This window comes from Myiozetetes cayanensis, unplaced genomic scaffold, assembly GCF_022539395.1.
Source record: "Myiozetetes cayanensis isolate MyiCay16 unplaced genomic scaffold, myiCay2020 scf23, whole genome shotgun sequence".
NCBI lineage: Eukaryota > Metazoa > Chordata > Aves > Passeriformes > Tyrannidae > Myiozetetes > Myiozetetes cayanensis.
Window position 1 is genome coordinate 4,980,762 of NW_026087445.1, and position 12,586 is coordinate 4,993,347.

General features: G+C 49.4%; 1 protein-coding gene across 23 annotated transcripts in view; it reads right to left on the reverse strand.

The window, feature by feature from the left end:
* Positions 1-12,586, reverse strand: part of DNM1 (dynamin 1) — a 64,744-nt gene that overhangs the window by 17,330 nt on the left and 34,828 nt on the right. For 19 of the 23 annotated variants that reach the window (XR_007629462.1, XR_007629463.1, XR_007629464.1 and 16 more), the window contains exons 11-15: positions 9,879-9,965; positions 9,623-9,693; positions 9,121-9,172; positions 7,913-7,924; positions 6,567-6,680 (exon numbers count right to left, since the gene is read on the reverse strand). Coding sequence is in view for 17 of the 23 variants with exons in the window: in XM_050320242.1 (XP_050176199.1) it covers positions 6,567-6,680; positions 7,913-7,924; positions 9,121-9,172; positions 9,623-9,693; positions 9,879-9,965 (336 nt within the window). In the remaining 6 variants the exon portion in view is untranslated. The remainder of the gene's footprint in view (positions 1-6,566; positions 6,681-7,912; positions 7,925-9,120; positions 9,173-9,622; positions 9,694-9,878; positions 9,966-12,586) is intronic. The other 4 variants (XM_050320244.1, XM_050320247.1, XM_050320246.1 and 1 more) reach the window with 1 other exon arrangement.

Below are 12,586 nucleotides of genomic sequence, written 5' to 3' on the forward strand. Positions count from 1 at the left end.
TTATATAAGACATTAACATAATAATTTAGAATAGACACACTGCGTGAATACATGCACACTGAAAGATTATAAGGAAGGAGCCTCTGAAAAGCAGTCTGGAATATCTGAAAGCAAGTTCACTGAGCATTCCAAGCTGAACCACCACTTCACCCCCCTAAACAGGATGTTACCAACCACCTTCTACCTCTTGCCTTAGCAAAGCAGAAGAGCTGAATTTCTGAGCTGTGATGCTTCCAGGAAGCCCTGGTCACCCCACCACATACACACATCTTGAGACCAGCTTTCCCAGACACAGCCCACCTGCAGCACTTTTACCCTCAGAGCATAATTTACAGGACACTGCTCACTCCTCCAAGCTGCAGAGCAGCTGTAACGGCTTGTTTACATCAGAACGCTGCCTTGGGTTAACTTAAACAACACATCCTAAGATTTTAAGCTGATTTAGTTCAAAAGCTCCGTTAGACACTAGATCTGGACTCATGTGATTAACCACAGCCGTTACTTGGCTTAATAAGCGCAGCAATAGTAATTAACTCACCTGCACAGAAGGAAAGACTTTGATGTACGTCAGCTGAAATAACGTGCAGATTGAAACCCGCAGCCAAGTGCAAGCCTAGGAAGCCATCAGAGGGTTTATGAGAAAGCACAGGCAGAAAGTGAGTAGCTTAAGGGAGACCACAGTGCCCAAAACTGGACTGTCGTGACCTCTGTAAGGTCAGGGCAGTGAACTCCCACTCTGGCTCCAACCCTGCACTGGGAAGGGTAAACTGCACGTTATTTCAGCTGACCCACATAAAAGCCTTTCCTTCTGTGCAGGTGAGTGTTCATATTTTCAGCCACTAATCCGAACCATCCACACAAGAGCAGGGATCCTGGAAGGGAGACACGGGGTGTGCATAAAGCCCTCTTTATCCCCGCAGCACGAGGAGAGGGAGCAAACCAGCCGGGCTGGGCCTAACATCTGGAATCGTTAGGTGGGAGCCAAGAGGCACAGAAAGCGACAGCATTCCTCAAGTTTCCATGCGGGGCAGGGAACCTTCCTTTCCCCCCGCGCAACCCCATCCGTCAGCCGCTGCTTCCTGCCAAACTCCGGCCTTCCCAGCAGCCAGCAAGCTCCTCCCTCGAGTCTAGTTAGCTTTCCACTGCCACGTCAAGTGAGGCAGAAGGACAGAAGGGAAGCAAGAAGGGAGGGAGCAAAAACCAGAAGAGGGAGGGAGGCTCAGCAATGCCAGGGCGGAGTGGGGGGAGAAAGAGGGGATGTGGATTGCTCCTGCAGCAGCCAGAGGTGAGCTGCAAAGGCAACTGGCCAAGGTTGCCTCCTGAAACCCTGTCAAAGGACCTTTTGGAGGACTTGGAAGCAAAGGGCTGGTCCTGCTTGAGCTTTGCTCTGGACCCGCTGGTCTACAGGACAGAAGAAGATGAGGGGCCTGAGGATCCTCCCACACAGCTCCATGGGGAAGAAGAAGGAGCTGAATGAAGCAACAAGTTCTGCACACCTGGGTGACAGCCAAGACTTCACAGCATTTCCTTCTCAAACTTCAGTAATTGACCTTTATTCTTTTTTCCTCTTCCCAAAAAGGTGCAGCATACCCCAGGTGGAAGCCAGGTACGAGCCCGACACCAGCACAGCAAGAGGAAGGCGCTTGGAAGCTTGCTCCAAATTGGGAACATGCAGAGAGCAACACTTCTTCTCCCCAGCTGCCAGAGGAGGATGTTTTTCCAATCAGGACTTGGACTTTCTTTCACCCCCATCTCTGCCCCGCACAACCCCATCCCCAAAGCAGGGAGGGGAAAGGACTAATGAGCTGCTGATAGCCGGAGAGCAGATCCAGAGGCTCCACTCCGTCTGCCCAGTGTTCAGACTACCTGTTCAGGACTACGAGATTGTACAGTAGTCTGCACATTGGTTAGGCTGTGCTGGGATACACCACACACTGCCAGTGCTGCACGGGGACGGCAACACCTGCACAGCAGAGGGACATGCTTGGAGAGGGTGGGCTGTGGGGTTGCTGCATGCAGAGGTCACTCAGCCCTCAGCCTGGGAGGGAATAACCCTTTGGAGCCGTGCTGATCATCACTTCTACCTGCTTGTTCACCAACCTACTCACAAACCTCTTATTTCTCTCCATCTCTCTCATCTCGCTCCTATTTCTTTCAGCTTCACGTGCTGGGCCCAGGGGTAGCTCTGTTCAGGATGGTTTGTGTTTCACACGCTAAACTCTGCCATGAACTGCAGAAAGAGACACACGGGCCTGGCAGAGTTACAACCAACGCTGGGCTTTGCTACCTGAGAAGGCAGGATCAGGCACAGAAAGGTGACTGGAGAAAGGGGATTTCACAGTGTAAAGAATGGTCGTTGTTAATACAAAGAAAAACCCACAAAGGATTCAAAGTCGAAGGTTGGATGCTCTGGAAGTTATGTTTACCTTGATGTTTGTCTGCCAGAGATAGAAGAGAAACAGTGAGTGAAAGGACTGATTAAAACTAAGATAGCCATGAGAAAACATGCACTTGTGGGGGGAAAAAAAAAAAAAAAGTATGAATGACAGAGCTCCAAAGAGGACAAAGAGAAGGAACATGTTCCAGAGAGCACCTGAGAGCAGTGTGAAAGCAGGAGAGGAACCACCTCAGAGCAGACCTGCTCCTATGGTCTCTAAAGCCAGCTGGATGCAAAAACCTGGCTGCAGCCAGACTCATCACTGCAAGTTTCTAATGACTGGTGGGCATCAGGGCAAAGACAAAAGGGTTTCTACCAGCTGAGCTGGGCCTCAAAGACATAGACTGGGGGGCGGGGAGGGCAGAGAGGAGGGGAGTGCATGTGTGTGCAGGGGGGAACAATCCCAGCAATGATCAATGTGTTTATTTTTAAACTAGAATGGGGTAAGAGACACTGACAGGTACAGAATAAGCAGCTATCTAGTGACATAAAGTCATATCTTCCCCAGGGCAGGAGAGAACACATTTCAAGCAAAAGAAAAGGCATGAAGACAAAGTGTTCAAGCACAACTGATGATCAGGAATCAACATGACCTGTAGGGAATATGGAGCACCCGTCATACACCTGAAGTACCTAAAACTCTGCATCCACCCCTCCTGCACACACAGAGGACTCAAATGCAGTGGCACTGCATGCAACATGTGAATACTTTCACAGAAGCAAATAAGGTCATATTCTTCTCATGACTACACATCACCCGACCTTACAGGGCCCAAATCTCTAGTACATGATTTACCTGAGTAAGGACAGAAGGTCCCATCTGTATTGTACATTCACACAAATTCCCAAAGGAAGCAGCAGATACATCCATCTACCCAGCTGTGCAAACACTCCAGCCCACAGGGGCACACAGGGACTCCAGAAGGAACAGTCACCCCTGCAGAGCACAGGGTGCTGGGGCCCCTCCAGCAGCCAGTGAGCTTCACTAACAGGAACCCCAGGGCAAGGTTCTCATCACCAGCAGCTCCATCCCACTCACAGACCCTGTTTTCCAGCAGGCAGGAAAGCCCTGCAGAGTCATGGGCACTGTGCACTCCATGAGGGATTCAGGCAAAAGGACTGTTTGAATCAAATTCTTGTCTTGTGTCCATCACGGTGCTTGCTGAGCAGTCAGCACGCTCTGGTGCTGTGCTGCTGCTCCACTGGGACACTGTGGCCTCCCTGAGCAAGGAAAGCTCACTCTACATTGCCAGCAGTCAGAGCAGGCTCCTCCCCACCTCTCCTTCCCACCACTGGCCTGCAGCATAATCCCAGAGGGCTCAGGAGATGCAGGTACCTCAGGAGGGTCGCCAGGTCTTGGGAGGCCAACTCTCTGTGGGGCCGCTCTCCATGGGGCCAGTGTTGGACTCATTGAGAGGAGACAGGAAGAAAAACAGAGAGCCCAGGAGCACACACACATGCTCTTGGCAGTGAGGCAGAGTGGGGAGCCAACTTTCCACCCCCGCCTGGCCTGCTCTTTCCTTCCCCTCCCATTCCCCACCACACTCCTTCAGGCCCCTCCAGAGCATCAACAGCCATATATCCCTGCTAACATGTGATGCTGGGCCCTTTAAGACATTTCAAGTTTCAGTTCCTTTCTTCAGAGGCAGAGGGAAAACAAGCCAGCGCTGCGGAAAGGCTGGTATTTCACTAATGGGGTCCAGATGTCTTCATTCCGCAGACTCCGGGTCCTGGCTTGTGGAACAGGGCAGGGAGAGGCTGTGCCCCCAACCCTCCTGGCTCCAGAGGTGCTAGCCTAGCCTTCACCCTCATCCCATCACGCACCACCTCCCCCTGCTCTTTCCCCATCACCACCCACAGCTCTGCCACCAGCACTTCCATCCACACCAGGCGGATTCAGCTCCCTCCTGGTTCCCTCTGGAAAGCAGCCAGAGCGCAGGGGAATTGGGACAAGAGAGCCCACAGAAGTGCAGGGTGGAGCAGACAAAGCCTCCCCCTTCCTCCCAGAGCTTAAGCAAAGAATAACTACAGAGTAGAACCTCTAAAAACACACGAGAACATCTCAGGAGCTGCAGAGGACACAAGTTCTCCTCAAGCAGTGGAGGAGAAGAGCTCTGGGACAGACATGCAAAGATAACCCTGTCTGAGAGGGGACCATGTACTGTGAGCAACCCTTGGGGATGGAGCCAGCTCCCTGCAGGACTGAGGTTTGGGATGGGAATCCCCCTGCTCAGGGCTCTCCAAGCTGCCCCTCAAATGCCCCAACTTTTAACCCGATTCAACTGCGAACTCCAGGCGGATGTTGCTTTCTTTGTCCCTCACGACAGCCAGTGATCAAGGAGTTGAACTTGGGGAGGAAGCAAATAAAACACACACTTCCCTTTCCCCCCTGCTCCCCCTCAGTTGCAAACAAAGGCTCCTTTCTCAGAGGCAGCTCAGACCTCATCAGTGCTGGTTCTCTGTGTTTAAGGGACCGAGGCTGGCAGGGAACTGTTTTCATTAGGCAGCTTTACCTCTTGCTATGCAGAAGGGAAATGGTGCAGACCTCCAGTTGCTATTGACCCCCAAGGCTGCCCTCCCTCAGGAGGGGAGGGAGGTCCAATCCCCATCTCAGGCAACTGGAATCTATCAACAGTTTATACATCCCCACTGCAGCCCGCCCTCCCTCCCACTCCCCGGGGGAAGAACAGGGAATTTTGATCATCTCTGTAATACAGATGGAGCAGCTGGCTTTGATTAAACTACTTGATGTTTATAACCACTCGACCTGCACAGGCAGCCTAGAGGAGAGGGACAGCTCCCCAAGCAACTCTGAACACAAAGGGCAGGGGGGTCTTTTAGCAGAGACACACGGATTTAGGGAAAGACATTTGTGCCTGGTTCTTTAATTAGGAAATTGCTGCCTGCTCATCCGTAGCAGCGCAGCAGCCATCTCCATGCAGAAAGCAATATTTAGAGGCTGAATCATCACTGTATTTGTCATCTTTTCTACCTGCCGAGATAGAAACAGGCCCACTGATAGGAGCCAGACAAGGAGCCAGGCCTGGCTGCAGCTCCCAGGCATGACACTGGAAGAGTGGCTTGGAACACCTGAGGGACACAAACAACAATAAGAGGCAGAGCAGTTTCTTTATTTGCAATCTGCTCAACTAAGAACATATTACTACATCATACCAGACGTTTTTCATCCCCCAGCACATTGAGGGGACTAAACCTTTCAATCATGTTCTTACCAGAACCATCCAGCTATTCTTTCTCTTTTCAAAGTAATCAAAAAAGACAATTATCTACCTTTGTCTTGCACTGGAAGCAACACACTGTTGACAGTGATTTCAGCTGGGACAATTCTGTCTGCTTATATCAATTCCCACTGAAGCAGAAAGACACCACAGCACGATGCCAGAATTGCTAATATTGAAGATTTTCAGGCAACTCTACAGAGTAGGTCCATGTTACCACCAGTGACACTCCATGTTCCTGTCAGGGATATTCCATCCATCACTGTACTTTTGATCAGCAGAACTCTAAACATTCCCAAACCATTTTACAAATAATGCATTAACTGGCATATTCAATACAGAAACATTAAAAATACATTCCTGCTTTGCATGTTTAACAGCTGAACTCTACAGAGTAATTTACTCAAAGTCAGAAAGAGTCAGCACCCAAGCTGCAGCTTCAGGTCCACAGTTCCTGCTGCTGTGCTCAGCAATGAGAGAGGCCAGGAGATGCACAAAATCCTCTGCCATCTGCCTGCAGAAAACTCACTGCTGCCCCACAAATACCAGAAAGTCCATATCTTGGAACTAACCCATCACACCCTTCATGATCACAGCTGCCACAGCAAAACAAATAAAGGTCAAATTCATTCCAAATGTCTCTCAACTTTCTGCTGAGCCAGAACTTCAAGCATAAATATCACTCCTTGTGCGTCAAAAAAGCCACACTCACATCAATTCAGAAATGCTCAGCAGTGCTGAGGCCACAGGGAGCCTGGCCCAAGGATAGTTTCAGCCTGTGTCACAAGCTGCAGACAGCACCCAGAAGATGCATCTGTAATGCCCAGTGATCAGAAGGGCTGATCCTCATCAGATGCCCGAGGCTCAAGGGGCAGAGCTGAGCTACTCACCTCATCATCCTTGTACCAGGAGAGGTTCTCTGCTGTCAGCACAAACCAATACTCCTTGGAGCCACCCTTCATGATCCCAATGTTGTTGATGGTGAGCCAGCCCTTCCTGATCACCTGAGGGGGTGGAAGCAGTTGAGCATTAACAAGGACAACAATTCCTGGCTTCAGGCAACAGAGGAGAGATCAGAGGGTATCCCAACACAGAACAGTGTGGAAAGACAAGGAACACCGTGCTCTCTGCTGCTGCCAGGAGAGCCCCCCATCCACCTGGCCAGTGAAGGTCCTTGCCTCCAAAGGGCCAGGAATAGCATAAAAAGGAAGCAGGAAGGAACCTGGCAGTGCTGTGCATTTTACCCTCTGCCAAGAGGAAAGAGATGCAGGAAGAACTGCATCAAGAGTGCCTTGGACACTGACACAACCTACAAGCACCAAATCACAGCAAAACACCCAGAAAAGGCCATGCCTAAAGGAAACCAGGACACCAGCACACCTTTCAGCACACTGCAGGTGTGGAGGGCTTCACCCAGAGGCTGAGGGGAACCACTTCAGGACATGGGCAAGCAACCCAGAAAGAACTGAGTTCAGTGAAAGGAGACACTAAGGATAACAGAACAAAATGGTGCATCTGGAATTAGTACTCTGGACTTCAGCATACCCATGTTAATCTAGGGCAAATCAAGCTCCTTGAAGTTTAGTCTGTAAAGAAGCCAGGCTATTATTCTCTAATAACTCCTATCCACCAAGTGCTGGTTTAGAACCTCACACATGCAGTAATCAAATGCAGGTATGCACAGCTTAAATGCATCAGCTTTTCTATGTGTTACTGCACTGTTCACACCCCAAAATATCTGCATGCATTATGTGGATACCTTGTTTTATGGATACTCTTGATGGAAACGACCTGGCACTGAAAAACCACGGGACTGCACTGAATATTATCAGGTTGCAGTGTGTGAGCAGCCTGATGCAGAGGGACAGGATCCTTTTAATTGGCAATGGACCCTATAAAGGCAAATGCAGGAGCCTCGAATCTTCATCTTACGCCTTTCTAAGCTCGAGCTAGTCCTACTCTCCCTGTGGACAGGAGGGGGCAGTGGAACAGAACCACACATCCTTGGATTGCTGCTTTTCTTCTCCACCCACTCAGAGATGTACCAGCAGTTCTGAGCTTCTCCTCAACATACCACCTTGTCACCTCATCTCTGCTTTGTCTGTGTCTAATGCCAGCTGCCCTCCTCTGCCCACTGGGCAGCAGAGGGAATAATCTGTTTATGCCCTGTTCCTGCCTTCCCAGATGCAACATTAAATGTTCATTAGCACACCCTGCTGAGTGGCCTTCTACTCACCAGGATCTCATCCTGCAAAGGGGAACCATAGCAACAGCAGCAGAGCAGAGAGCAGGAGAGGAGCAAAGAGAGGAGAGATTGTTACTAGGAAAGCTGGAGCAGGAGAAGAGAGGCTCAAAAATAAAATAAATTGGAGGCTGGTACCAAATCTTTTACCCCAGGTGTTAACAAAAGCAACCCCCGTCCCAAAATAAAGTCTGCTAACAGAAAGCCAAAGTGCTTTGCAGGTAGATCCAGAATTTGCCCTTTGCTCTCTTTTACACTCAGCTCTTCTGTCAGGTGCACTGCAGAGGATGGAATTCCCTACAGCTGCTCCAAAATGGATGGTTGGCCAGCCCCACCTGCCTGCCAACAGTACTGAAACTGTCTGCATGATCATGTGCAGGGAAAGGTGGTCAAACATTTTGTTATAAAGAGGGTGGATGTCAGGAGTGAATGTCTTTAAAAACCCAAGGCAAAAGCATTTGCTTCCATTCTCTATGAAGCTGCTTGTAAGGCTTTGTTTCTACAAGATCTTTTAGCCTAGATAGCCTTGCCATGTCCCCAGCAAATCTGGGACAAAGTGTCATTAGCCTCTCTTTAACTGTCTGTACACTCCTTACAGTTCCTGAAGGATTAAGGGAACTCCTCCCCTCCACTGCTGTCTTCTCCCATGGGTGTGTTCAACACCCTTCATCTCCCTGGACAGAGATTTACACATATCCAGTGAAATTTTCTGGAAAAGACTCTGGGAACTTGTCTTGAAATCCCTTTTCAGAAAGCAGATACCACTGATGGGAAAGAGAACTAAAAAGGCCAATTCTGTACTGTAACAGTTCAGACCTAGTGCTCTGTACCCCTCACCTTGGCAGAAGGGTTAGCACAGTTAGTGAAGGAACAAACAGGAATTTCCATAACATTAATAGGAATTTCTACCAGAAAAGCAAGACCAGATGTGGATTACCAAGACACCATTTCCCTCCACAACTCTTCCCTTCCACTGCTGCTAGATGCTCAGTTCCTCCTGACTGCAGGGAGCCTTAAACACTATCCTCCAGCTATAAACAGACTTTGATGCGTTTAAAAAAAAAAATAAAGAGGTAACATTAAAAAAATTTAAATCCAACTTGGAGCACTGCTGCATCCAGCCCAGCACTTGTCCACCTGGTAGCTTCCAGGTAGCAAACACGTCCTCCTGGCAGCAGTGAAGGAGATGGAACTTGGCCTACCTGATTGCCAGCTGCCTTCTTCTTGCTCATCTGGCTGCTCCTCTGCTGAGCACTGCAAACAACAGCAGAGACATTCACAACTTCTCAGGCTCTTCCTGATCACCTGAATCCTGCTCCCCTGGGGTAGCTGCTACAGTGAGTTCCTGCCCCCCACCACTGGCTTCCAAGCCTTGATAACCCAGCCTGTTGCCATCTGCTCTCTGAGCCTGGTCTACTCATCTTCTCACTCCCACATGAACCACAACTGGATCACTCACCCTCCACAGCTGCTGCTTTTTTTCCCTTGACACAACCCTAATACTTTAACTGACCCTTCCGTGCATCCCTGCTCTCCTCCCCAGCCTCGCAATCCAGAGCCACTAAAACCAAGCAACACTGAGAGCTGCACCATTCTTGGGAGCACAGCATCTCCACCAGGGCCTGTGCCACCCACTCACTTCAACAGCTCCAGGCCAGACAAACTCCTGCAGAGAAGAGGAAGCGACAGGAGGTGGGTGCTTACTTGGCAAAGCCAATGAAATCCTCGTGGTTTGTGTTCATGTAAGCCAGCTCGATGTCGATGAGAAGCATGACCTGCCAAACAGAGGCACAGACAGAGCAAGATGTTGGTGACTGACCCTGCTCAAGGGGCAGGCAGGGCCCTGCACACTGTTCACCTGATCCCCTCTGCAGCCACACACCCCTTGGGCCAGGCCCCTGACACCCAGACTGCCCCTTCCAAAGGTGTCCCCCCTGTTCCACACGCTCCTGATCCCCACCTGATCCTTGGTCCTGCCTTCTCGCTCCCGGATGTGGGTGGTGACAATCCTCTCCATCTCCTCACGCAGATGAGGGTACTGGCTGAGCTGCAGGAGAGAGAAAACACGTGCACATGGGAAAGGGAGGCACAAAGGGGGCAGCAGCCCCCCCACAGGTACACATGCACACATACACCCCTGATGCCAGACACTCTTGAGGGGAGTTCTAGAAAGCTGGACTTGCAGACAGATTTTTCCAAGTTCCTGGAGGTCTGTTGGAATCAAAGTTCATTTCTGCTTGTCTTGGGCTTCACTCTTGCAGCAACCCTCCTGCCTCACCACAAAACCCAGCACACTGTTCCTGGCACGAGGCACTGGGCAAACCCCAGGTGTAAATGCCCTGCTTGTTGCTTGTTGGGCTTTTTGTGTTAAAGTGAATCGTTTCTCCAGATGCTCAACAACTCACTCCAGGAGGCTCAGTAGGTGAATGGCCTGTTGGTACAACCTGCTAAATTCCATGGGAATTCTACCTGGGAAGTGAAGTGGCTTCAATCCCTATTTGCTGAGGCACTAGGTGAAAGCATCTGGCCCACTCCAACATCTGCAAGCACAGACAGAGGATCTGAGGAGCTCAAGGATCTGTCTCCAGCTGCTTCTACCTGTTCTCCACCCCTACTGGAGCAGGATCACTCAGCTCAGCTCTGTGCTCACATTGCACCTGTACCACACTTGTTGCCCCATTACTGAGAAGGGAATCCTTTCCTGCCCAGAGAGAGGAGCAGAAGGACTTTACTGGCTGTGGTTCAAAAGAATATCATCTACAGAGATAATAAATGAGCAACCCCTCTAGAATTGGTACCTTTAAAGCCCTCTGGGTTTCACACAGCACTTCCCTTCTTGCCCAGATTCACAAGCCTCTAGTGATTTCCACAGCAGTGTTTGCCTCTCAGCTCAGGCCCAGCACAAGTCAAATGAAATTAATTCTCCAGATCCAGGATCCAGCCCTTTCTTCCTTACTTCACCTATCCCCTATGAAATAACTTCCCCCATTTTTTTTATTATTACCTTCAATTTGATTATGGGGGTGCATAAAAAAAAAAAATAATTTCATTTGCCTATGACCTGTACTGCATTTGTTTTGTTCCTCCAATTTATGAGACCTTCTTCAACTGATTTGCCCTTTTGTTTTGTTTTTGTACACATAAGTAATTATAACATGCTAGAAGGAATGGCCTCAAAATGTGCAGCATCACTACTGGAATCCACATCCCACACTAACCACCACCAATATTCCTAACATCTGACTAAAAATACTCCCAAACCCTTTCAGCTCCCTTGCAGTCAAGCAAGTTGCAATAGCCCAGAACTGAAATCTGGACAAGATTTGACACTGTCTATTTTTAAATGCGTGGTTTGTTTTGAACGCCACGGAGGAAGGAAAAAACAATTAGTGTTCCCCCTCCACCACCACCTCATCTTAAAAGCACAAACTGGGTGTTCTCCATGATCTTTATGGTTCAGGCAGCTGGTTGCTTCAGAGACAGACAGGGAAATCTTCCTGTTTCCTTTGGGGGGTTGGCAAAGGATAGATGGGCAAGTTATGTCAAACAGAAAAACAGGAAGTTGGAAAACCTTTGAGCAAGTCTCAGCTTCTCTGCTTCAAATTAAAAAACAAAACACCACCAAAGTCAAACAAAAAACACATCAAACCTCTCCCCCACCATCCCAGTCCCAACCAGTACAAATGCACACGAAGTGCAAAACAAGTCGTGGTTTGTTCAGGTCATCCAGCAACACTCATGTGCAAAAATAAATTGCCAGCATCAGTGCCCATGCAGGAGCTTCCAACCCCAAGCATGCACAGGAGCAGCAAAGGGTGGGCAAGGAAAGAGGATAAACAAGCCACAGGATGTGACACCACCAGGGAACATGCAGCAGGGTACAGAGTGGCAGGGAGTTTTCACAAACAGCACCCAGAAATGCCATGACTCTGAAAGACAGGAGAGCAGGCGACCCCTCGAGGGGCACGGTCTGGCAGCCCGGGATCGCGTCCCAGCTCACGGGGGGGTTTCGATCCTGGTTTAGCTGCATTTGCCTGTTCAATCAAAACACAAGCTTCCAGCCCTCTCTGAAAACCAAATTTGTCCCAGTGTTCCTTAGTTCCCCTCTCTGCAGATTCTAGGAGTCCTTGCCAGCACACCAGAGATCAACCTTCAGCTGAAGGGCTGCTGACTTGCAAGACCTTCCTGCACTTGGGAGATGCTGCAGTGCAGCTCCTGCTTTTGGAAAAACACTGGCTAAAACATTATTCCCCTAAATGTAAGGGCTGTCATGCTTACACCAGCTTTTGGAGCTACTCTCCACTTAAACAATGGGAAGAAGCTCAGGATCAGGCCAGTCAGAGAACAGCTGTTAATGGCTGTCGTCTTCAGCCCTCAACTTTGTCTAAAAGTCAAGAAATAGTCAACTTTTCATACAGGAAAACTGGACTTCTGTGAACACAGATGGGTTCTGTGCTCTTTATTGACAGTCTCACGTTGTTCCATCTACACAGCTTTATCAACTGCACATACAATGATTTCTTCACCATCTGGGGTGAAATGAAATAATTGTGAGAGAACAAACAATAACACACAACAGTTCAGGACAGCAACAAACCAAGGCTACAGGACTGTTAAGCTAATTCAAGAGGTGTTAGCCCAAGCAGCCTTCCTTTCCAAGAAGCCTTG